Source organism: Paroedura picta, chromosome 5 (genome assembly GCF_049243985.1).
Source record: "Paroedura picta isolate Pp20150507F chromosome 5, Ppicta_v3.0, whole genome shotgun sequence".
NCBI lineage: Eukaryota > Metazoa > Chordata > Lepidosauria > Squamata > Gekkonidae > Paroedura > Paroedura picta.
The window spans coordinates 57,056,108-57,082,186 of record NC_135373.1 but is presented as its reverse complement, the minus strand read 5'-3'; the positions used below and the strand labels follow the sequence as shown (position 1 = coordinate 57,082,186).

At 40.4% G+C, this 26,079-nt stretch overlaps 1 protein-coding gene across 10 annotated transcripts in view; it reads right to left on the bottom strand.

The window, feature by feature from the left end:
- Positions 1–25,953, bottom strand: part of KMT2E (lysine methyltransferase 2E (inactive)) — an 85,282-nt gene extending 59,329 nt beyond the window's left edge. For 2 of the 10 annotated variants that reach the window (XM_077338118.1, XM_077338117.1), the window contains exons 1-7: positions 24,709–24,971; positions 12,122–12,354; positions 8,457–8,618; positions 5,045–5,128; positions 4,096–4,137; positions 2,373–2,557; positions 857–971 (exon numbers count right to left, since the gene is read on the bottom strand). In XM_077338118.1, the coding sequence (XP_077194233.1) occupies positions 857–971; positions 2,373–2,443 (186 nt within the window). In that variant the 5' untranslated portion in view covers positions 2,444–2,557; positions 4,096–4,137; positions 5,045–5,128; ... (1 more) ...; positions 12,122–12,354; positions 24,709–24,971. Of the gene's footprint in view, positions 1–856; positions 972–2,372; positions 2,558–4,095; positions 4,138–5,044; positions 5,129–8,456; positions 8,619–12,121; positions 12,355–24,708; positions 24,972–25,808 lie in introns of those variants that run through there. The other 8 variants (XM_077338114.1, XM_077338108.1, XM_077338113.1 and 5 more) reach the window with 8 other exon arrangements.
- Between the last annotated feature and the right edge of the window lie 126 nt (positions 25,954–26,079).

The following is a 26,079-nucleotide window of genomic DNA, read 5'->3' as shown; positions in this document are numbered from 1 at the left end:
CAATGTGAGTGGGGGTGGTTTGGGGGGCATGGCCAGAGTTAGTTGGTTCTCTGAGACCTTTCAGCCTGGGAACTTTCGAGATTTGACTTCAGAGTTCCCTTTAAGCCTCATTGGGAATCCCTGATTTAGAGGTTTCTCAATTATGTGAAATTAATTACGTGAAATTTTGGGCAGGCCATCCAGGTTTGGAAAGACACCTTAAACATCAGTCCTGTTAAACCAAGGGCTGCTCATGTGATGTAAGAACTGCATTGTTCAGATTTCAAGTCATAGGGTTTGGGTATTTACCTTCATCTGTGAACTACAGCAAATGGAGGATATCATAAAGTACAGTTGACTTTTTTACAGCAATAATCAGAACAGATACATTTTATTCATTTTCTGTTACTCCTTGGGAGCAGAAACAAGTTCCCTACAAGGTATCTTACAATATATTTACAGGGTCAAAAGTTGGGAAAAGCAACATAATCCCATGCCTTACCAGTTAAGAACTTTTTAATGGCAAACAGAATGGAACTAGATACCTCTGGCCACCTGCTAATTAAAGACACTACCTCTGGTTGTCACAGTTACCTCTTTAATTGCCATTTCTATTATAGCAGAAGCCAAAACACATTTACATGATCAAGTTAAGATGCAGCACTATACCCAGAATAATTTGAATTTCAAGTCTACTCTTGACAGAATTTAAGACTCAGTACTGGCATTATGACAAATTAAAACTAACCTCTTCTATAATTTCGCCATTTTAGTGGTATGGTTTTATTATAAGTCACACAAACACAAGTGACTGACGATCATGTAAAACTGCAATTGAAGAACTTGAACATGTAGTCTTGTTTAAACAAAAACTTACCGCATAAGGCAAACCAATATAACTGTGGGAATGATGAGAGCTGTTGTTATATAGCTGGTGAGGATAACTGTTTGACTTCTCAACGACCACAGGGCTAGCTTCTACAGATTCAGGTCTAGGTAGAGGGGGGAAAGTTAAGATGTCAGATTTAACAGTTTATTTTTATTTTGGCTTTTTTTCTTTTAACTGTCAGTACTTAGAGATCAGTATTAAGAGATTAATAAAAAGTAAAAATAAAAATCTAATGTTTATGTTGAGCAGTTATATGGAATCCAAGGAAACGTCTAGTATAACATTAGCTATAGGACTCATTTAAAACTGCTGTAGTGGTAAGGGTGTGAAGCTCTCATGTGAAGTTTATCTGAGAGACCGCCTTCCTGCCTATACCCCCAAGAGTCTTACGCTCCGCCACCTCCAACTGGCTGTGGATCCCTGGCCCCAGAGAAGCACGTCGGACCTCAACAAGGGCCAGAGCCTTCTCAGTCCTGGCCCCCACCTGGTGGAACGAGCTCCCTGAGGAGATCAGAGCCCTACCCAAACTTCCACAGTTCCGCAGGGCCTGCAAGAGGGAGCTCTTCCACCAGGCATTTGCTTGAGGCTGACCGACTCAGAACCACCTGCTGGTCCCCCCAGACGCCTGTCCATGACTCTCCCAAAGTTACTGTTAATTGTTATTATATTATAATTGTGGTTTTGTAATCTTTTGATGTTTTATTGAAAATTGTTTTGATGTTATAGTCTGTATAATGTTTCATGTAAGTTATAATGTTCTGTGTAAACCGCCCAGAGCTGCAAAGAAATGGGTGGTATAGAAATCTAAATAAATAAAATAAATAAGAGAGCTTCCACTTGAACAACACAAAGGATTGTGCAACATAAAATATAACTGCACAAAAATTACTGCAGGGCAGGAGTACATTAACATCAATAATAGTTATTGTTTTTATGAACACATAAGAAGCGTGGGAGTCTGCCCATATGCTGTTTAGCATTATCTGAAATCCCAGTAAGTTTAACCAGTGACATCTAGTGGTAGTATAAGCACAACAGTGCACGTTTCCTGGGCTGCTGATATAAAAGCAGTACCCTCCAAAGAAAAGAAAATAATTAAGGAGCTCCTGACTAATATTCTTCTATTTTAAGCTTTAGTTATGTAACAGCATTCTGAGTCTCGCTCTACTTTCTCCAGCTCCTCATGAAATAAATTAAATAGGGGGGAAAGGGCAGTAGAGCCTTACTGGTTCTATATCAAATGCTATATAATTAAAAACGTTTACTAGAATAGTAACAAAATGGGCTGTTATATATTCAATCTGAAAGCTGAAGTCAGACTTCCAAGAAGAACACTCATGCTTAAAAAATACATCTTGTTTTAGGTAAACCTGATCAAACCTCAAACTTCTCATTTATTCTCAGAAGTGGGATAACGGAAATTTGGCAACAAACGGTTTACAGATGACTAAAAACATAACACACAATCAGGCTTACAAACTTGCAGTTAGGCTACGATACTCACTCTGAGCCTGCAGCCATTTCCAAAAATGAAGTTTCCGCTGTGTCAACCCCCAGTGGGACCACTATGCTCATGACGTTCGTTTCTGATAAATTCGATTACTATGGAGCTGTATGCATTGGTATCCAAAACACTGGGGCATGCCAGCCACAGTGCTCATTGCAAACATCTAAGTGCATCCACAAACTCTGTTAACAACATCAAGTAAATGTATCACTTATTTCAAAACCACAACATGGATTAAAACAGTTTTTCTTTTATTCTTTCAATATAAAACAAAATGTCAAGCAAAATACATATTAAAGACAGAAAAACACATTCCATATATTTGGCCAAAACATGCTTCAACCATTCCCCCTGCTATGCTAATTTTATCCAAATTTGCTCAAAATAATTTGGTTAGTGAATACCTCTGTACAGAAGTATGCCTACATAGAGAACAAATTACACACACTCACTTCTATGTTAAGGGCAGAACTAATGGTTTCATAAAAGAAGAGCACAACTCTTTATCAAGTAAGTACAATACAAATGGAAAACAGTTATAATAATTTATATGAAGGTTCTACTGTCAGGGACCACATTACATTCACTGTAATTTTTTCCAGTTATTGTCATTGAACCCAGCACCAGCAGTGGAGGGAATGGAGCATAATTTTCTCACTTTCTTTGTGGCCGAACCAATGATAGGCAGTTCAATCTCCCCACCCACTATTAAATTACAGAGACTGGGTGATGACATCACAGGGGTAGGAGTAATATCCAGTTCTGGAACCAAAGGACAGAAAAGTTGGCCATCCCCAATTTAATGTGTCAGTGAAATGGTGTTAAGTCAATCAACCTTCGTATAGGAATGATACAGATGTTATTCAACAAGAAAGCAACATAAACAGGCCCTAGAGAAATGCATACTCTAATAAACAGGCCCTAGAGAAATTCATACCCTAACTTCCCTTTATTTATCCAGTTTCTCTGGTCCCTTCTGGCCAGAGAAATAGACTATATTTGAAGGGTCCTAGCTTCCCATTAACTCTACCAAGCAACAGAAAGTTCATCAGATGTTATATCATAGAATGACTTACAGAAGAGGAGAAAGTGTTTCTAAGACAAATCTTAGAAACCTAAATTGCATTTCCAGCAATATTTCCAATATCATTCATAGTAAAATGGGTTTGATATACACATGCATGCTTCACTACTTTTACTGCAAGATTTGGGTGATTGTTTTTGTTTCTGTATGCTTTTTCATAATTTTTTATATTGATTCATGCCACAGGCAGTTTCCTGTGAAATAAACCATTCATTTTTAAAAAGAGCTTGAAAACCAACTTGTGCCCATTTTCCTATGCCAAACAAGACTTGAACCACAAAGAACCAGTTTCTTTTCTGAAATCTTTGCCAATTGAGACAAGGAGCCAACTACTTTCCCTTTCTAAAATTTGCCACAAGATGAAGAACACTTCTTTTAATATATTGACTACAGCTGTAGCACTGTCAGTGGTGAAACTTGGAAACTCAGCAAGGTACCCTTAAATGCAATATTTCATTAGGTCCCAGAGCAAGCTGTTACTCAATGATAACATGAAATTGTATGTGAATTAAGCACCTGAATTCATTGTATTCACTCTCCAAGCTTATGGATTATTCCCTACAGTTGTAAAATATGCATGGAATAAGACAGATAAGCACACCTCTTCTAATGTGTCTGAACTTTTTCATTGCTTACCATCTGCTCTGACTGCCCTCAGCAGGAATGAAACTGACACATCTGTCAGAAAAACACAGAATTAAAAAGGTTGGTTTTCTAAATAGAGGAAATCTTGATCTGAAGAACAGACACTTATTATTGCATGTATTACAGATATCTCTTAGGGCTGCAAAGCTAATTATTTTTTAAATGGCTTTCCACTTTGTAAAATTCAGCTCTCCGTTAAGGCTGCCATGGAAAAATATTTATTTCTACATTTTCAAATGTGAACATGAAATATAAGAAAAACTGACAATGTTGTGAATATAGATTGGCTCTAATAATGCTGAACCAACAAAGAGGAAGAGTGCTGTTTGGGCCAGAAAGAAACTAGAAAACTTTCAGAGATTCCTCCTTCTTACTGCAATCCATACTTCAGATCCCATGCTGTCCCCAGGATCTACCAAACCCCAGGAGCATAGTTTTCAGGGGGACACAGGTTGTGGTAGGAAGTGGGAAATTAGCTTATGTAAGTGTCACTGAGTTCATGCATCTCAGAATGGTTAGCAGTTGATGACACTGTGCCTCTGTTCATATGACATTTTAACAGGGTGGGCTGAACATTTTCTGACAGATACCTGACACAAGATTTCTTCCTTTCCACTGACAAACAACTAAGTCCAAAGCAATATCATATGTTTGAATAACAATATTAATAGGAATATGTACCCTTTTAATGCATTCATTAAAACAACTTGTATAGTTAAATTGTATTCTCATGACATCTAATGACAAAGAATTAAAAAGTCTGACTTTTCTACATCCAAGATTTTCAAGCAAGTGAACCCAGAGACAAGCATATTATTTCCCATCAATTAAGTTGCTATATTTCTATAAATGTGGCCTAAAATGGTACAAACTAGCTATTTATCCACTCCTTCACCCAAATGGCTTTCATAACTGATCCCTGTGGGATCCCACTCAATACCTCTTTCCAGATTGATGGCGATCCATTCATTACTACTTTCTGGGTGAAACTGTTCAACCAACTGCAGTAACTCATCTTTCCTACCTGAAAATAACATGCATCTTATAACCATGGTGTTCATGCAAGACTAGCACATACATGTACATTAATAGGTATTTTAATCTGGACATACTCTTAGTATAAACTAAATTTCCCCCCAAAAAAGACAGAGAACAGATTATACCAATTTCCCACAAAGCATCATGCTAGGTTGCAGATCTTGAACTGAGTTTGCTAATGGACCAATACAAAACAGGCAATAGGCCAAATCAGCAGGCACAAGTCTCTTTGTATCAGAGCATAGAAATGGGTAGAAGCCAAAAGGAGTTGCAGAGCCATTGCTAGGCCATTGCTACGTCCACTTTCCCTCCATCCTCTCCCCCACCTAAGTAAAAAATGGATTCTGGAGTAATGTCTTATAATCATCCGTTTTCCAATACTGAAAACAAAGCAGATAAAAGGCCAAAGGGAGTGTGAGAGGAACAAGGAAGAGTTGTGACAGCCATGTATATACAAACAGCAATCTTCCACAGGTGACATTTGGCTAATAGGCCACTGTCTGCTGATGACTAAATTAAAACAGTGTCCAAACAGTTTCAGATAATATTAAACATTATTCTATATGCATGTAACACATACATTTATTTTGTCTTGCAAGTTAATATATGACACAGAAATGCAGACCTCAAGGCAGACTTAATTTACAATTACAGAGCAGATTAACCTCATAGGACCTTTTGAGAACTCATACCAAAATCTTATACATTCTGTTAGCTTTTTCAGGAAAAACACTAATAAATGGCTAAGGAGGAAGAAGAGGAAGAAGAAGAAGAGGAAGAAGAGTTGGTTCTTATATGCCTCTTTTTTCTGCCTGAAGGAGTCTCAAAGCGGCTTACGGTCACCTTCCCTTTCCTCTCCCCACAACAGACACCCTGTGAGGTAGGTGAAGCTGAGAGAGCCCTGATATTACTGCTCAGTCAGAACAGCTTTATCAGTGCTGTGGCAAGCCCAAGGTCACCCGGCTGGTTGCATATGGGGGAGTGCAGAATCAAACCCGGCTCACCAGATTAGAAGTCCACATTCCTAACCACTACACCAAGCTGGCTGATATGTGGGAAAGGATTGAAAACATGACTTGCCCTACCCCAGGTAGCTCATTTGACTAAAATTAGTATCCGATAATGTTACTATAAGAACTACCATTTTTCTCTCTACTGTCAGCTTTCTAAGGGACTTGTGTGTTATGTCTGATTTTAAGAGGCATTTGATTAAGCATCAATTAATACATTAGCAATGGGAGTTGCTGCAATTGTACCACCTTCTTCCCAGAAAGCCCAAGGTACAAACTGATACCAACGCCACCCAGTGCTACACCACCATCTAGGAAGATTGCAAGGCACTGTGACCAGCAGCCAACAAATGATATAACTATCAACACCTCCCTCCTGTATTTTTTTAAACATTCAGTCAATGATGATTACTGAAGAGAAGTTCACACACATTTTGGTCAATTTAGTTGCCACTGCTTTTGCTTTTAATTTTCTGAGCATCTGATTGTCCACATAAATAATCCAGCACCAATAAAAATGCTGGCCCCAGCCTATTTTTGGAGGGGGGGAGGGGGGAACAGAAAACTTCAACTTCCAATGCCTGAAACTCATTTACCATATATTTTAGCCTATGAATTGTTGTTGTTAGGTGCGAAGTCATGTCCGACCCATCGTGACCCCATGGACAATGATCCTCCAGGCCTTCCTGTCCTCTACCATTCCCTGGAGTCCATTTAAGTTCGCGCCGACTGCTTCAGTGACTCTATCCAGCCACCTCATTCTCTGTCGTCCCCTTCTTCTTTTGCCCTCAACTGCTCCCATCATTAGGTTCTTCTCCAGGGAGTCCTTCCTTCTTATGAGGTGGCCAAAGTATTTGAGTTTCATCTTCAGGATCTGGCCTTCTAAGGAGCAATCAGGGCTGATCTCCTCTAGGACTGACTGTTTTGTTTGCCTTGCAGTCCAAGGGACTCGCAAGAGTCTTCTCCAGCACCAGAGTTCAAAAGCCTCAATTCTTTGACGCTCAGCCTTTCTTATGGTCCAACTTTCACAGCCATACATTGCAACTGGGAATACCATAGCCTTGACTAGACGCACTTTAGTTGGCAGGGTAATGTCTCTGCTTTTTAGGATGCTGTCTAGATTTGCCACAGCTTTCGTCCCCAGGAGCAAGTGTCTTTTAATTTCTTTGCTGCAGTCCCCATCTGCAGTGATCTTGGAGCCCAGGAAAATAAAATCTTTCACTACCTCCATTTCTTCCCCATCTATTTGCCAGGAATTGAGAGGGCTGGATGCCATGATCTTCGTTTTCTTGATATTGAGTTTCAAACCAACTTTTGCACTCTCCTCCTTCACCCGCATCAAGAGGCTCTTTAGTTCCTCTTTGCTTTCTGCCATTAGAGTGGTATCGTCTGCATATCTGAGGTTGTTGATATTTCTCCCTGCAATCTTGTTCACAATTTGTGACTCATCTAACCCCGCCTTTCTCATGATGTGCTCCGCATACAAGTTAAATAGGCATAGCGACTGTATACAGACTTGCCGAACTCCTTTCTCAATTTTGAACCAATCAGTGATTCCATGCCCGGTTCTCACTGTTGCTTCTTGACCTGCATATATGTTTCTCAAGAGACAGATAAGATGCTCTGGTATTCCCATCTCTTTAAGAACTTGCCACAATTTGTTGTGCTCCACACAATCAAAGGCTTTAGCATAGTCAATGAAGCAGAAATAGATGTTTTTTCTGGAACTCCCTAGCTTTCTCCATGATCCAGCATATGTTGGCAGTTTGATCTCTAGTTCCTTTGCCTCTTTGAAATCCTGCCTGTACTTCTGGAAGTTCTCAGTCCACATATTGCTATGAATAAAACCTCCCAAACTACTTCATCAATGCTATAAAATGTAATTACTAGCCATTAAAAATGTGTTACTTAACAGCTAAATCCACATTAGATCAACACAACCTATTTCACATGGCTTATGATCAACCCACTCACTACCAGAAGCAACTCTATCCTCCTAGCTAAGATAGCACCAAGATTATTAACCAGGAAGGATCGGGTTTAAACTGCATATCAGCCATGAACTCACTAAATGGCCACCAATAAACCAATCTCTCCCAGCCTAACCATACAACCCTATGCTTAACTACTCCAGTCTAAGTGCACTGAAGCCAGTGGTCATACACTGAAATAACTTTTCACAGGGTTTTACCATAAGCCTTTATGTGAAATATAAGGGATGGAAATAAGAACCTCTCTTACAGGGCTGTTGTAATTACCAAGATGTTACTAAAATACTCTGAAAATGGCTCATTGGATACTTACTGCAAAGGATCTTTCTCCTCTGAGGAAAGGAGGACATCTTGGTGGGTGATTCACATTCTCCATTCAGGAAAGCAGGAGCAAATCTTTCCACTTCCTGCCTCCTGGTAGAAGTCACCCATATCTTCTGTTTTGGCAACTCCAAAAGCCGTTAACTAACCTCAACTATGGCAGAACAAATACACATAAAGTATAACAAGAAGTTGAACAATAGCAAGGTAAGTAAACAAAAGGACTGGAAGTGGTCCTGTAGAATAGAAGAATGCATACAGATGATGACAAGATGTCCTCCTTTCCTCAGAAGAGAGGAACTCTTCACAATAAGGATCCAGTGGCTCGTTCTCCCTCTGAGGCCATCTTGGTGAGACCTCCCAAGGTAATATTCCCTTTTTTTGGGTGAGTCATTGTATTCTAAATTTAGAATATGGTGCAATGTTCTTCTTCCAAACACTGCATCAACAAATCACAGATGTTGGCCTTGTTGTACCTTACAATCATGGATATGGTAGACCAGGTGGCCACATTGCAGACCTCTTCAATCGTAGCAGGCCTAGCAAAGCTACATTTATTAGGAGACTTTATACAGAATGGATGGCAATCTCAGTCAGTACCTTGTTTTGAATCTTCAATAATGCAAACCTTAACAGTGCTGCTAATAGACAATTTTGACATCCTGAACTCTTTATTCAGTGAGATGTAAATAAATGATTAAATTTTCCTAAAATTGTCTGTCCTATGAACAAAAGTTTTAAGCATGTGTCTTACATCTAATGTATGCCATAGTATTTCCTCAGGAAGAGAGGGATTCAGGCAAAATGATAGAGAGCAAATTTACTGAAATTTGTGAAAGATCGAATTCACCTTTGGTTTGAAGGCAGGATCTGTCCTCCTGACTACAGTCCAGGATTCATTAACAGTGCACCAAAATCTGAAATAGTCCTTGTCAAATGTGACTGTTATAAGAAATATGGTTTTCATCATCCACCATTTAAGAGGAATTTCTTTAATAGGTTAGAAGGGATGCCTAGTAAGGGCTGTGAATACAGCGCACAATTTCTGCATTAAATATGCAGCTGAGGTGGATCTTCTAAAGCAACACCCTTGAGAAAGTGATATATGTTAGGATATTTGGATACACACATTCCCTTGAATTGATTTATTCTTTGGTTTCAGTGGATCAAAACATTTTTTCTGCATCACCTGACAAACTCTTTCCAAGTGTTGAATATTCTATTAGTAAATTTGTTTTCTAGAAGTCAATAATGTCCCTTCTTCAAAGAGTTGTCCCACTCAATATCCATGTGGTTAAATGCAGCAATTCAGGATGTGGCTGCTATGCAGGACCTTATTAAAGCATGTCCTTTGATATTGGGAATGGTAATGGCAGTGACAATTTCCTGAAGAGAACTATGGACATCAAGGCCAATACAATGACACTAATATGATTTTTGCCTTCTGTTCCTTGATATTCCCGATCAATTTAGGAAGAACCAGAGCAGTTAGATATACAAAGATAAGATCATTTGGCCGCTGGGATATTAGAGCATCTGTTGCTTCAGCCTTTGGATGGAAAAATCTGGTGAAATACCAGTTCACTTAACTGTTGACTGGTGAAGTGATGAGATTCACTAGAGGAAGACCAAAGTAGGATGTGATCAACTGGTTCAGACTTTTTGTCAGGGATCATTCTTCCCCCCCCCCCAAACAATCTATCTCAGCCTTCTCAACTTTTTTTTACCATTGAGAACCCCCTGAAACATTCATCAGGCTTTGAGAAACCCTAGAAGTTGTATAATCCCATCCCCTCCAGTCCGATCACTGGCAATTTTGGGAGAGGGTGGCAGGTTGATATGACCACATATAGGAATATCACCAATAAACGTTTAACAAATTTAAAGATAGACAGACAGAAATTTGTTTAACGTTTATTGATGATATATAAATTCCCACTATTTGGGAAACCCTTTCAGGGCTGTCAAACCCCATCCCACCCCCCAGGTTTTCATGAAACCCTAGTTGAGAAAACCTAGTCAATCTGCTGAGCCAATCCACCTGGATATTCATTGACCCCTTTGTGTTCTGCATTAATATCAGGGTCTTCTGACAATGTTAGGATTCTTATGACTTCTCTGTGTTACTTCTGGTACTTCCTTGCTTGTTAAAATAAGTTTTGGCAGACACATTGTCTGTTCCGATTAGAATATGTTCGCTTATTTGTGGTCTGAAGTATATTAGGGCTAGGTAAATTGCCCAAAGGTCTAGTAGGCTGATGGGGAGGCTCTTTTCACTTCTTTTCGACCCTGTACTGGCAAGCCTTCTAATGTTGCCCTAAAACTGGTTATTCTTGTCCATCACACAAGACTGTTTTTTTTCTTTAAGAGAGTCCCTGATAGAAAGATCCTTCTTATTCATAATTTGTATCTAGAAAGGCCTTAGAAGTCGATGCAGAGTATTGAATGCAGTCCTCCCCACTGTATCATGTCAATACTTGAAATTGGTAGGCCCATCAGTTGTGCAAGAATTATCAGCAATAACAACTTGTTCTTGCGGATTGCCTATAACCTCATCTTCATTTTCTTTGCCATCAGTTCCACTAGAAAAGGGCAATTACATGTTGCATTTAATCTGTTACCCAAATCTTCTATTCTCCGAGTAGTCTCTACAGCAGACTTTTTCAACTTTTGGACTGTGGAGGAACCCCTGAAAAAAAATGTCAAGCTTCAAGGCCCCCAGAATTGATGCCAGCTGGCCATACCTCCATGTCATGCTCCTGTCTCATGTAGACAAGTAAGAAGAGCAGGAGCTGTAAAGACACCCGACTGCTCCCCCCATAACATGGCACAACCGACTCCCCCAGCCCTTAGATTTCTACACTCACAGCCTACCCATTGAGCCCTCCAGGTGGAGGTGGCCAGTTCCCGAGCTTGTGACCAAGTCAATTAAGGCAGCAGAGGGAAGGCCCTAGAGAGCTTTTATGAATACTGACAAGAAATCGGTATTCCTATAGACAGCAAACAGTCGAATCTCTGTCTTTGTGTTAGTTGGTCATAGAACATAATGTGATCAACAAATTGGCCATAACGGTGGGTGCAGATGCCTTGCACCCTTAGTTGTATAACTGGATTGATCAAGTTCTTCGTGAAGACTCTTGGTGCCAACAAGAGGCCAAATGGTAGTGCCATGGATTTTAGGTGTTGCCCTATGGCAAAGAACCTTCTTTGGCTGCAAAATACTGAGATGTGGAGGTTCGCTTCTGTTAGATCTATTGATGTGAGAAATTCTTCTGGTTGTAGGGATTTGGAGATGGATCCATTCTGAAATGCCTCAGTTTGACGAACCTGTTGACTTGAATTGCCCTGCAGTCTCCATTCTTTTTCAGCACTGTGAAAAATATGGAGTACACACCCTACCCTCTTTCTGAAGGAGGGAAAAGGTTCTCTGGCCCAAATGCTAAGAAGATGTAGTATAGCCACTTGAGTTCTGCCACAAATAAATATCTGATTCATTGTATATAGCAGATGGGGAAAATGTTCTAGTAGGGTTTTGGTGAGCTCTGTAGAGCACACTTTGGTGATTATCTCTACGGACCAATCGTCTGTCTGAGAGTTTAACTACATATCTTGGAAGTGAAGAGGACACAGCCCACACCAAAATCAATTCATAGTTACGTTTTGGATGGCTTGTTTTCCCAAGTTGCTTTCTTGATTGATTGTCTTCTGAAGGGTTGTCTGGAGAAGCCCCTGCTTGATCTGCTGTTGTCCTTGAAGAATCTCAGCAGGATGCATTGGGAATGAGAGAAGTAATTTCCAAAGTTCCTCTTGTCATAGCGGTTGAGTGTCCTGGGTAACTTGTCTTGCCTCTGGTTTCAAAAAGAATTTTTTCTAGACCATCCCCAATAAGCCTGTCATGATGAAATGGATAGGCTGTAACAATTAACTCTTCATGAAGTCTCAATGAGAAAGCATGTGAAATAGAGTAAGTATATGAGAGAATTTAGAAACTGGTTGAATATCAACAGCTACAGATAAGATTTAGGATCAGATAGAAGTAAAAAGATGAAAGTAGAAGAATAAATTGAACATGGCTAATTCTGTACTGTAAAGGCTGCAAAAGAGCTAAGGACATGGGTGAGTCCCACCAGGAGACAGGAAATTGATTTTGTTCCTGATTCCTGAAATGGAGTGGGACTCAGCCACGAAGATGTCTTCCACCTCAGAGGAAGAGCTAAAAAGCATTACATAAATGCATATAATTAGAACAGAACACCCCAAAGGCCATATTTTGGGCCAGCTGGGCTTGTAGTGGGTACAAATCTACAAGATGCTGCATGATATGCCTCTGCAGATACCATTGTTTTGCTGGCTATAGCTTTTAGTAGCTGGCTGCAGTTTTCTGAAAGGGCAGGAAATCAGTGCTTCAAGAGAAATATTTCACAAAACTAGAGCACTTACACATTATTTAGACTACGTTTTAATAATCACCTATTAAAAGTCAGTATTTAAACTTCTGTGCATGTTTCTAGGACAAACTATAGAAAATTTGAGTCAAGGTAACACTTTTGTCCACATAATAAGAAAGCTGGTTGCAAGAGCAAAGCTGTGGATGAACTGTTGCATCATTTGGCTGGGAAAACTGTGAAAGAGATATTTTAATAATCTCTAATAGATACTTAACACATTCAGGAAACAAAGAATGCTTTTGGCCTGGGGCCACAGAGATTACAGGCCACAAGGCCCTTACTGAAATGTTGATATAGTTGGATCCTATCACCAGTTTTTAGGAACCCAGATCTTTGCTACATCCCACCATTTCAGTAATCCCTTCCAATTCCCAAAAACTAGATTCTGGAACTAAAAGGACAAGGGCTACAGTGAGGTCTTCTACCCATTAGAGCCTCCTAACCTCCATGCCTACTAATCACTATTTATTTCCTGGGTTCAAAAAGAACCACTAGAAGAGCATGACAAGTATTTCTGCTCCTTCTGCTGATGGTAGTTAGAATCCAACCCAGTCTCTTTCCCCAGATGTTTTTCTTAAGGTTCCAATAAAAATTATACTGATGTTCTGAGTTCCTCCCCAGGAGAAATTGAACAGAGGCTGCTTTTCTGCACTGACCAAGCGCTATTTTCCCCTCCTTCCATTGCTTATCGCTGTAAGTGTTCAGGAAGGCAGGTAACTATTTGTTTCTGTTTACTATGAATAACTTTTCAAGTTTTAAATGTTGTACAAATAAACCAATAGGTACAAAGGTCTTTATCCATGAACCAGCCCTGCCCATCTCCATTCTTCTTGCCATCTCAGCTCAAGGATTCAGATCCATACCAGTGCCAGATAGGAACACATGGGGGCACGGAAGAGATCACAACAGGTCTGATGACAAAGAATTTATGGCATGCAGCTCACAGGCTTTAGGCCTTTAATGAAGGCACAGCTGGCAAGCTGTTTTAAAAGTTTGAAGGACGGCATTTCAAAACTGCTTAAAATCAAGGAAAAAACATCTGGCTCACTCTTTGCGTAAGCCAAGATGATGCTTCCAACTGTCATGGTAAAACAAACCATTACAAGTCATTTTTCATCCCAGAGGCACACCCAATTACAGGCCTCCTTCCTTCAGAAGTTGAAAGGGAAGCAACCACACAATACTTCAGCTCCAATTCTGTAAATGCCTGCATAGATTCCTAATGACAGCTGGGGGGGCGGGGCGGGTCTGCTTTCATAAATGCAAGTCTGTTATCTGGGACAACAAACAAAAAAAAGTCTTCTTCAATCTTCTGTTTGTTTATGGTTTAATTTGTTAAAAGTCTAATATAAACATCAGATTGCCACAATCCATTTCTCTTTCATTCAGTCCTTTAGAAACTATTCACCAGAAAACTATTAATACAAAGTGGAAGGTTTTTCATTATTAGACATATACAAAAGCTATTTCATAATGATCTTCCCTTACCATAATTTTAATATCTAAAAAAATGTGACACTAAGTCACAACTGGTTCATGGTGATCCCAATCATGGGGTGTTCCTGGCAAAAGATGAGCATAAGTGGTTTTTGCCACTGACTTCATCCACATAGCAACTTCATATAGGTACATGAACTTATTTCCCTCATTCACTTCTACCAATTATTTCCAAATTTTCAGCCCCCCCTACATAGGTCACTAGTCTGATTCACAAGGTTTTACCACTGATCCTCACAAACTGAGAAATCAGGTACAGAATATGTACAACTTCCTGTGACTAAATATCACAAAAGAAGATCAGGGATGGCAGATATGGTCCTGATTTTCAGGAAGCTTGTCCATCATTACTGATATTCCCATTAAAAATGTTCTACCAGATTCCAAGAAAGTTTATGGTTCTTTGATGCAAAAACTACTATCTATATCATAGTCTCAAGATCCTGAATTATGCTGTTCCAGGAGGCAGAACAAAATATGCGAACAAGAACAATAGCTGTATATGTCCCACTATCAGTTACTACAATTCTCATTCTCTTCATCTAGGAATTGTGCTGACTGAGAAGGAAATCTGAAATCCACGCAGAGCTGATAATCCTATTGACTCCAAAGCACCATAAGTGCACTTATGACTGCCATCAGTAAAAGACAACAGATTCATATAAAGAATACTGTTTATTTACAAGACGTTCCATACTCACATGAAACACCACTCACTGAAAATCCTTGATTTTGACTTTGTTCTATTTTGTTAATATTTTTGGAAACACATAGTTTTAGTTTTTCTGATGAAGCTGACTTTTTTCCCTATAAGAAGCCTTATTTAATAAAAAGTGAAGTTAGAAGGGTTAGAATAATAGCTGTCAAACATACAAAGGAAAGAAAATAGTCAGCACAGTAGTCTTTACTCTAAACTGCTACATGAAATAGAAAAATGCTTTCCACTAGTTATTCCACTTACTAGACTTCATTTCTGATATCCAGTTTATTGTCCTGCTTTTCAGTTTCATATGGTTATTAAACAGGTGTCCTATAAAGCTATCATGGCAATACAGAATAGCAGTAATTCTATATTATTTTGCTTTTTGATATTTAAATTCTCCTAATTTCACACTTGAACTCTGCAGAGGGCTGGGTTTACTGACACATAATACATCACTCTACAGTTAAGTATTTACAGCTTAAAGATACATAGGATACATAATACTGGCAGAGGACTCTACAAATCAAGACATTTTTTTCTTTTTTTGTCTGTCCTTTCTCAATTTTACTCTATGTTTAGTGCTGCCCTTTACACATTCATCTATTCCATGGCCCAACAGGAAAGTCTACTATAAATGAGTAGAGAATGTAGTAAATGGTTCTGCAGAGAATCCACCTGTTAATTGCAAGACTTAGGACCCAGAGAAGAAACAGGAACTTTATAATGCCAGATGGGACCCTTCCAATCTTTCATATCACCTGATTCTGTTTCCTACAAGATGCAGTAACCCTGCCAGTAATATACAATACTAGGACTGAGTTTAGGCCGGGAGATGCTGCGGTCCAGGGCAATCAGGCTCTGTGGCCATATTTCTTGAAGACTTGTATAAGACCAATTGGATGCATTCTGCCTTCATAGATGTGGCCTGGGCTAAGTTGTTCTACAGCAAAATTTCCCAAGCTACTGACTTGTTATGGTATAAAGATGGTATGCAGATGGTAATACTACTGAGACCTCTGTGTGTTGCTACTTGCTAATTCTTTGTTTATGAATGGAGATGAGAAGTTAAAAATGAGCCTCCCCTAAATGTAGCTTATGGGGCCCACATACATTGACTACATATGGATTTTTTTAAACAGTATGTGCAAAATGAAAAAACAAACAAACCTGAAGAATCTCAAAGATTAAAATGTTATGAGCAAAATTAATTGTGTAAACACTCCATTCAACCCAATCACACAAACTTAACTTCAGAAATATTTGGGTGCAATTTCTCAGTTTAAAAAAAATCACACATGCCATAACATAAATAAAATTTTGAATACCTCCCAGAAGATGATACTTAAATCTGTCAAATATATAAATACTTCACAGTGTGAATCTGAAATCAGCAGAAAAAGCAGAGAAGATAAACAGTTCTTTCAAAGAAGCCTCTAACCACGATACTCCACAAGATGGAGGAGCATCATTACTAACTGTGGATTGTTAATATAACCCTATGAAAAATGTGGAGAAGTCTTAGTACTTGGTAAAGATTCCAACTTTTACCATACATTAAGATGTGTGGCAAAAAATTCATACAATACTGATGAGAAATCATTTAAATGATACAGAATTATACGTGAGTAAACTGATAATCTTTAAGAGTTCATCTGTTAGCTCCTTTCAGATGACCTCAGCCAATCTTGTATCAATGTATATCTTTACATACCTCACAGCAAAACTACTATATTCCAAACCATCGCTTCCAATTGGCCCCCAACACCCCCTCCTACTACAACTGCCACTAATCTGCCTAACCCACTGGATCCCAGTAAGAGTTGAGCTGAGGCTCCTTTGCAGTTCTATCATATTATTATTATTGCTGTTTTTATGTTAAGGTTATTGTTGTTATAATGTTATTGCTGTTATCACATGTGTTACCATATGTTATCTATATCTGTTTCCTGTTCCCTGTAAACCACCCTGAGCCTTCAGGGGAGGGTGGAATATAAATATAAATATATATAAAATATATAATATTAAAAAAATGTTCTATGTGAATGTTCAAAAATGTTTTATGTAAACCGCCCAGAGCTATAGGGAAGAACGGTATAAAAATATAAATAAATAATAAAAAAATATAAATATAAATATATCTGAACAGAATGCTAACTCCTTTACAGGTGTTCTCCCCTTTCCTCTCTCTTTTAAGAAACTAATTTGTGAGTGGAATGGGAAAGAAACAGACATACATGTCAACGTTTTAATAATATAAATGATCATAAAACTGGTACTTCAAGAATATAGCAAATCCAATTACAAGTTTCCAGCTCTGTATCAAGTCCTTCTTGGGTTTTTTACCTTAGACCATCAAGAATTAGAATACGTTTTTTAGATAATCAACATAAGTACTCTCCCTGGTCTTAATTGTTTGGGCATTACAGCAAAAAGTAGACTAATGTTTTTTTCCCAACTAGTAGAAGTAGGAATATGTATAGCAGTTTACTACAGTAAACCTTCATTGTACTTCCCCTATTCAAAGAAGTAAGAATTGCCAAGGTTTAGAAATAAATGCTATTTATTTATTTGTTTATTTATTTTTATTATAGGCTGCCCCTCTCCAAGCAGTCTTATTTAGAAATAAGTGCATTAGTTTTCAAAGAAGCCAAGACTGAGAACACACCAGAACAGGTCTTCTTGAGGTAATTCACACAATGACAAATTGTACAGCTTTCATTCAGGAAAAGAAAATTTTGCTCTCAAGTTACAGCTGACTTAAGGCTACTCTGAGTTTTCAAGGGAAGAGATGTTCAGAGGTGGTATTTGGCACTGCTTGCCACTGCATAGTGGCCGTGGCATTCCTTTATGGGCTCCCAATCAAATACTAAACAAGGCCAACCCCGCTTAGCTTCCAGAATCTGATGAGATATAACTAGCCCAGGCTATCCAGGACAGGGCAGCAAAAACAAAGTAAATTTCTAGCCACTAGCTGCAGTGAATGTGTTTTTGTACCTGAAAAGTTCAAAATTCAGATGCAGCTGCTAGTGGTCAGAAGGCAAGACTTCTCTAGGTAACAACAGAGCTACTATTTTCTCCAACAGGGCTACTATTTCCTACCTCATCTCCTTTACCACATTTAATGCAAGACAAGCATTATTTGTTCCAGTGTCTCAGCCTCCTGGGAATACACCAAACCCTAGAAATAACTAGTATCTTTTCACATGTAGAAGCAAAGTGAAAGCCAAACAATTCCTAAGAATTATAAAAAGTAAAGCCCCAAAGGCGAAAGTGCCCAAGGTCTGGGCTTTGCTTCCACAATACAAAGCCCTAACCCTGGAAAATTTCCCACTCTTTGTTTATACCATGCAAGCTTGCCCCCCCCCCCAATCCTAATGTCTTCACCCTCTACTGAAACTAAGCCCAAGTACTTCCTTACCCTTGGCCATATTATTTTACCACTGACAGAGTCAAACTTTAACTTCTAAACTGCTCAGAACAAGGACATGAGCACTCATAGTACTGCACCTGTACCTTTCCACGAGGAAATGGCATTTATACATGCCTCCTATTTGGGGGAGGAAAAAAAATATCCATTTGTATTTTCCCCAAAGCCACACAAGATTGCAAAATCATTTGCCCCCCTCAATCACTAAATGTGGGCTGCCGAAGTCTGATCCCTCTAGAGGGTGCTGCCTTTCCTTTAAAAAACTGACATAGGTCACAACATTGAAAGGAAAACCTGTGTTGCAACACTGCAGTGTTGGCCATTCTTGGGTATTCTATTTAGGGGGACTATACCAGCGATAAAATACTGAGACCTTTCTTTTCCTCTGTGAATACCACCCCAGTGAAAGAAAGGGAAATCCATCAGATCTTTTTTTCTATTCCAAAAAGTTATATTCCTGTAGACCCATGGCATTGAGAGAGTTCACTTAGAAAAAGCATTTCTGCAAGAAATGTAAAGGAATATGGTATATAGCTAGCTATTCAGCCAATCATATTAAATTGCCCCAAGTTCTAGACAGGTCCCTTATAGCTGAATGCTGATGGAAAGGTGTACTTCACTGCTGTAGTTTAAGGCAGTGGTCCCCAACCTTTTTATCACCGGGGACCGGTCAATTGTACTGAGGCCTGGGAGGGGAGGGGAGTCCTTTGCCGAGGGAAGTTGCCGCCGCCTGAGTCCCTGCTCCACTTGCTTATCTGCTGGCGCCCGTCTTCCCGCCACCCTCTGGGGGGGCGCTGCCAGCAGCAGCTGCGCAGTGCCACACCAAGGGGGAGCCCCAGCCATAGCCCGGTACCGACTGATCCACAGACCGGTCCCGGTCCCTGCTGTTTCCTTCTCTTAGTAAAAAGTATGCCAGCAAAAATTCCCCAAAGTTTGCCCCACCTTCTACTTATATTAACATCTGACAAATACAAAATTAGACTATTTCTTCCTACATATAGATATATATAAGTTGCATAAAGTTACATACCTTCAACAAAAAATATCAAATTATGAAATTGAGAGTTCACAGATAACTCTATCAATTCAGTCTCATTATTAAAGAGATCAGCATATGTACGTTCTTATATATTAGAAAACGCTGAAAAACAGTAAGTGCAAGCTATAACAAAAATAATGAAGTAGATCTTCATAATTTTGAACATGTAATTACTTCACAAGGAACCTGCATCACAGACTAATTAAAATTTAGTATTTGGACTATAGACTATTTGTTCAACAGTTCAAGGGGTAATTGTACATGCTAACAGGAATAATAACATAATTTATAGTGGCCCAATTGTATTATAAATTACATAAAAATTCTTTGTGGGTTGTCTTCCTCCCACCAATAGAGAGAAACAATCAAGCCACCACCAGCTCATATGTGGAGTCCCACAGGGACTGGTCTATCTCCAATCTTATTTAACATCTTTATGTGCCCTCTTGCACAGCTGGTGCAGAGGTTCAGGCTGGGATGTCATCAATATACCAATGACACCCAGCTCTTCCTCCAGATTCACCCCCAGATGCCTTAGCCAAATGCCCACAAGCAGTGACTAGATGGCTGAAGCTCAACCCTGCAAAGACAGAGATCCTATGGCTGGGCAGGAAGGGTCCAAGCAAGGAAGCGTGATTACCCAACCTGGATGGGGTATAATGGTTCACTCTGTGGTTCACTCTGCCAGGAACCTATAGAGGCACAGAACACAACATTAGAGTGACTGGCATTCTATCACCTGCACCATGCCAAACTACTAGTGCCCTACATGGCCCCAGAACACCTAGCCACAGTGATCCATGCAACAATCACCTCTAGACTGGACTTCTGCAACCCCCTCTACGCAGGCCTACCCTTGATTTGGAAACTACAACTTGTCCAGAATGCAGCGGCCAGTGTCAGACTTAAGGTCTGCGTAATCAGCTTCAAGGCCATACGCAGTCTGGGCCCAATGTACCTGAGGGACCGCCTTGCTATCTATACCCTCCAAAGAGCCCTATGCTCCGCCACTTCCAACTGGCTGGTGATCTCTGGTCCTAAGAAAGCACATCTGACCTCAACCAGGACCAGAACTTTCTCCGTCCTAGTCCCCACCTGGTAGAATGAGCTCCTAGAAGAGATCAGGGCCCTGCTGGAGCTAGCACAGTTCTGCAGGGCCTGCAAAATGGTGCTCTTCCACCAGGCATTTGGTTGAGGTCAACTAAACCAACAACATCTACTGGGGCCCCCAGAACCCCTCCCCCACGAACTGAACTCCAAACTGACCAACCATTGGACAGTTAGCATGTTAATATTATTTCACCTGTTACCGAAATGCTATTGTAACCACTGTTACTGCTGTTTATTTGACATTGTTATGGAATTATATTGTATTTATTACTATAATAAAATAAATGGCATATAGTGGCATTCTTAATCATGATTTCAGTCAGTTGACAACTAATAAATTGTGTAATATGGTAGAGTTAGTCTTCTATACTTTGAATGCTTTAGAGAGAAATTTAGATAAGGTAGAGTTAATTCAGTTTGCTGCATCCTATAGTGTTCTGCATTTCAGCATTTATTAAATGACAGTTTGATTTGGGAAATATGTTCCAAAATTATATCAATGCTTCTGTATTGACAAGAGCCTACCTGACATGGGTCAATGTTCTGAACATTTTTTCAACACAAACTTAAATCAACTTCTGGACCTCCATATTAGAAATACAAAAAAAAAAGAGAATAGCATTAATAAACAAAGAAAAAATACATTTTTATTTTCTCACATGTGTAAGAGGCCAAGAAGAGATATTAATCTATTTTAAAGTATGGAAATAATGACATAGGTCACAGAATAACTTACTGAAGTCTACTACAGTGGCATTTATATGTTACAATGTACAGCATGGTTCAATGCATTCAAGACATTCCAAAGTGACACAATTTTTTTCAGTAGCCAAACAGTTTTCTTCCACATACTCTTTTAGTCTAGGCCTTCATGTATATTTTTACTCGTGAAACTACCATGTCTTCTATTAACTTGAAGAAAATCTGTGATTTTTATGTTTTGCAAGAATAGTGACTCAAATAAATTCCATAGTCTGAACTTAGTGAAGGCTATTTTTTATTTTAAGGAACCTTTATAATAACAATAATGTAGCCTAAAACTAAACGACTACTTGGAAATAACACAGTAAAGATGCGTGGAACCAGGCCATAAGACCAGTATTTCCCAAACTGGAGATCAAAACATATTATTCTAAGACAGGACCTTGACCATGATGGGAGTTAGAGACAATGCAGAACAAAGACCTTAAGGTGGCTCCAATTCTGTATAAAGTGGTTAGATTGACAGGCAAGTTTTGAAAAAAAGTCATGCTGATTGTTTCATTCTGTAAAGAATTCCAAAACCACAGATTTCAATGTGCAGTGCAGCACAAATAGACATACATAGATGTCAATATTAATGCAGTTCTCTTGGAAACCCAGATGAGTTAAATGAAATGTTGTCAGCAAAAGTAAAAGTAGGAAAGTATACCTCATTTTAGGCATACAATATAATGATTACAAAAGTATTTTCCAGATTAGTTTCTAAACAAAAACCCCAGAAGCAATCACATATCATCTTGCTGTTCCAGATATACAAGTATTCAGCAAGTTATGAAAATCCACATGGATTTGAAAATATTCTGTTAAAGTAGGGAAAACTGTAAGAGATTTTAATTCATGCCCAAACTATCATACATTGTACCTCACAACATATCAAAAGCATGCATGAACAACTTTTCAATGCATACTTTTCCCTTTTACATGCTTAAGAAACAGGTTATCAATTATGCAAAACTGAAAAAAGTCAGCATACATAAATTAATAGTCAGTATTTGGGCAGGAAGGGGGAGAATGCTACACAAACAATATTGTTCTTCACATCTTTAAAATCCAGAATAGTACACTGAAGTTGAAACTTGGGAATCAATACTTAGAACTACAAAAAATAGATCTACTAAGAACTGAAGGTTTCAAATACTAAACATGCTGCTCTCCACTGTATTCAATATTTATTTTTTTTTTATTTTGTGGCATACAGTACACAAATGGTGACTTAAAAACATGTATTCACTTGTCAGAAAATGAGCACTTTTAAAAAGAACTGCCATTTTTTATACAGAATTATCATTTCAGATTCAAGGGGAACAATTCCTGTAGAAAAGTAAACTAAATTTTAAAATATATTAGCTTGACCTTTGAGTTAAAGATGGGTGGGGAAGTAGAAACCCTGCAAAATACCTGGCCAGTACCAAAAGACTATGAATAGGGAAGAAACTGTATTGTTTGACAGCTATAACAATCTTGAGTGAAATGTCAAATAGTAGTGTTTTAATATTGTTTTATTTTAATATTGATTTATGCCTTATAAATATAGACAGAGAGGCAGGAACTTGTCCACCATTTTAAAAAACAAAAGTGAAAAGATTAATATGGCATGCATATGAACTCTTCAAACACACACACACACACAAACCAAAGCAACTACACAAGTCTCTCATCTTACCCCTCCCCTAGAAAGAGTGGTCTGGTTGATTTACCTTTCACTCAAATAACCAATAAAATTAATCAGCCGGAACACAGCATTTTTAATCGTACTAAGGTCCAGAAAATGTTTTGTTCCTGGTTTGAAGACGACAGCCTTTTTTCATTTAAGCATATTAAGACTATAATGTGCTGCAGACAAATGCACTGCATGGGGTGTGGAAGACCCGAGCTGATTAGATTACCACAACATCAGCCTGGGGCCGCCATTTTTAGAATCTCTAAAGGACAAAAGAGGGAAATTACAGTTTTTTTAGTTCACTTTAAGAGAAAGTAACTTTAAAAGTATAACGTGTGTCATCAAACACCCTTCACAGGTCACTTGAGTGTGGAGACGTTGTTCTTAATGTCTCTTGGTTATGCTTTTAAAAGAAAATGTACCTTTTGTGAGTAATCCTTTTAAAGGTAATCTAAACAAAACTGAGGCAAAGGCCATGCAAAAATTGCAAGGACGGCTATTTAGGGTCAGTGCCACACATACAAATTTGTGATCGGTATTGAACTGGGACCCTCACCGAACATTCCTCGATGATTTGACTGCAGAGGAGTACAGGACTTTCTAATTGGGCTATATTGTGTTTCTTCTACCCTATTTAGTATTACACAGTGGACTGTTTGTTCCTCCCCCCCCCCATGTCTGCAGCAATAGGGTCTGTTCCACAAGCTCCTTTCAAAAAAGGAGGTTTTATGCCTGTCGCTCAAGCAAAGCAAACAGGGATCGGAAGAAGGCGGGGTATGTGTGTGTGCGTGTGTGAGAGAGAGAAACTATGAACACTGAACTGGTTATAAAAGATAGCCTGCAACTACCCATTTTATTGATGAGGACCTGGGATCATCCCTCCCTGCTACCCATCCACACTACCACCACCTCTTTTAAATCGCCACAGAAAGTCTTCGGAACTGTTCGCTGTTGTTCTGTCTATTGGCAAAGCGCTGAGACATAAAATGGAAGGTAAATGAAATGGGGGGATGTGCGGAAGGGAAGATTAGGCCCACAAAGGGCCATATTCGTATCACAAAACAGAACACAGAGGGCGAAGAAACAGTCCCCGACAAACTCAACGCTCAATAATAATGCCCCCCCACTTTGAAATCCTACATAATGTTCAGCCTCACAAGATCTACAGACGCATACAGTGGTATCACATTAATGACCTCCTCGCCGATTTCTATTTAACTTTAAAGCAGAAGGCTAGCGTAACTGCCAACAAAAATAATAATCATAAGCCCTTCTCAGCTCCTCCAGTTACAATAACGCGCCATATTCAGAAGATACAGCGGCTCCCTTTCCTTTTTTAAACCAACCCCCGCCCCACCCCAAAGAGATGAAACAGAAATCCAGAGTAAGAGAACATTCACAATTGAGGGGAAGGGAAAGGAGGATCAATCACAATAGGTATAGCCGTGTGCATATATCCACACACCAGAGGAAACGAGATGCCCCATGACTTTCAAACCTTTCTTTTGGGGGGTGTGGGGGTCGGTATCCCTCCCCACCCCTTTGAGGCACTCCTCCCAGGACATGACACCCATCGTCAGAAACGGCGCGGGACTCACCTGTAATGATCACAGGCCAGGCAGCAGCACCCCCTGAACCGAGTCCCTCTCCTAGCCCGACCAAAACAATGCAACGGCCCCACTGCGGATGTCCCTTGCCTAGAGCAGGACAGAGCCTCGTCTCAACAGCCTGTGAGGAAAGGAGAGGAGGGTCAAGAGCGGGGACCCCCAAGGTTGCTCGTTTGCACACAGCCCCGCGGAGACCAGCTCGCCTTTAGCCTTGGGGACCTCGCTGCACAAATCCCCCCCAATCCCTCCCGCCCTCCCCAACTGCTGCCGCCGCTGCTGCTGCTCCCGTGTCTCCCTCCTCGCAGCCGCCTACGCTCCCTCCTATGTCACTGCCTCTCTCGCTCTCCGTCTCTGGGAAAATGGCGTCGCTTTCTCCCCCTCCCTTCCTCCCGCTGCACGGGGTTCACCCGAGCAGCCTGGCAGGGGCAGGGTTACCAGGACGAAGCCAAACAGCCGCCATTTTGCTTATGGGCTGCACCGCCGTTGATGCGCCCGTGAAGACAAAGCTCTCCTTCGTGTCCATTTTGCAAGAAAAGAAAAGCAACGCTAGGCGAAGGGGGCAGCGGGTCGGCCGGGTCTGTTTAGGCGGGACAAAAGCAAGGCCTCCTAGAAGTGGAGCGCGAAAGGGATGGAAGGGCAAGGCGTTGTGCTCTGAAACTGCCAGGAGGAGGAGCTGGGAAAAGTTGTTTGGGTTGGCGTTGCGGGTGAGCCAGCAGGTCTGCGTTCAGCTTCCAGACGGCGGGGGAGGGAGGGAGGAACACGGGCAGAGCCCGAAGAGGAAACAGGCTGACTGGCAGGAGTTGGACGGCTCGGTTGGTCGCCCGGGCTCTGAGGAAGGGCTGCCTCCGACAAACGAGCTATGCCTGGGGAAAGTTCATGCAGGATGAACGTTGCTAGGCTCTAAGGCTGCCACCGGACTCTGGTACAGACTGACACTCCTCCGGAACGGCCTCTAACGTGTGCGGGTTTGCGACGGCGAGAAGAGCCCACAAAATGCGTTGAGATCAGCCCAGGTTCGCTATTGCTTTCCCTTAACAAGCCGTGTGGCTCAAGGGGATGGATGGGAGTCTGTGCATTAAAAAAAGAAATACCCGGTTAGATCCGTTTATCCCCCAGCGACCAACCACCGTGTGACTTTATTTCAACGAGCACAAAGCTAACGGCCTGTAACTGCCCCTTGAGAAGCTCGTGCAAGCGGAGCCCCAGGGCGTTCGGTGGGCTCCCGCGGGGGCAGGCTTCTGGCCTCGGGCTTCCGAGACGCTTGGCTCGGCCACCCGGGTGCTGTGCGTGACTGGAGCGGAGGGCGATGCCTGCCTTTCGCCGTCAACGTCCCCAACCCGTATTCCTTCTCTCTGCCAAGCG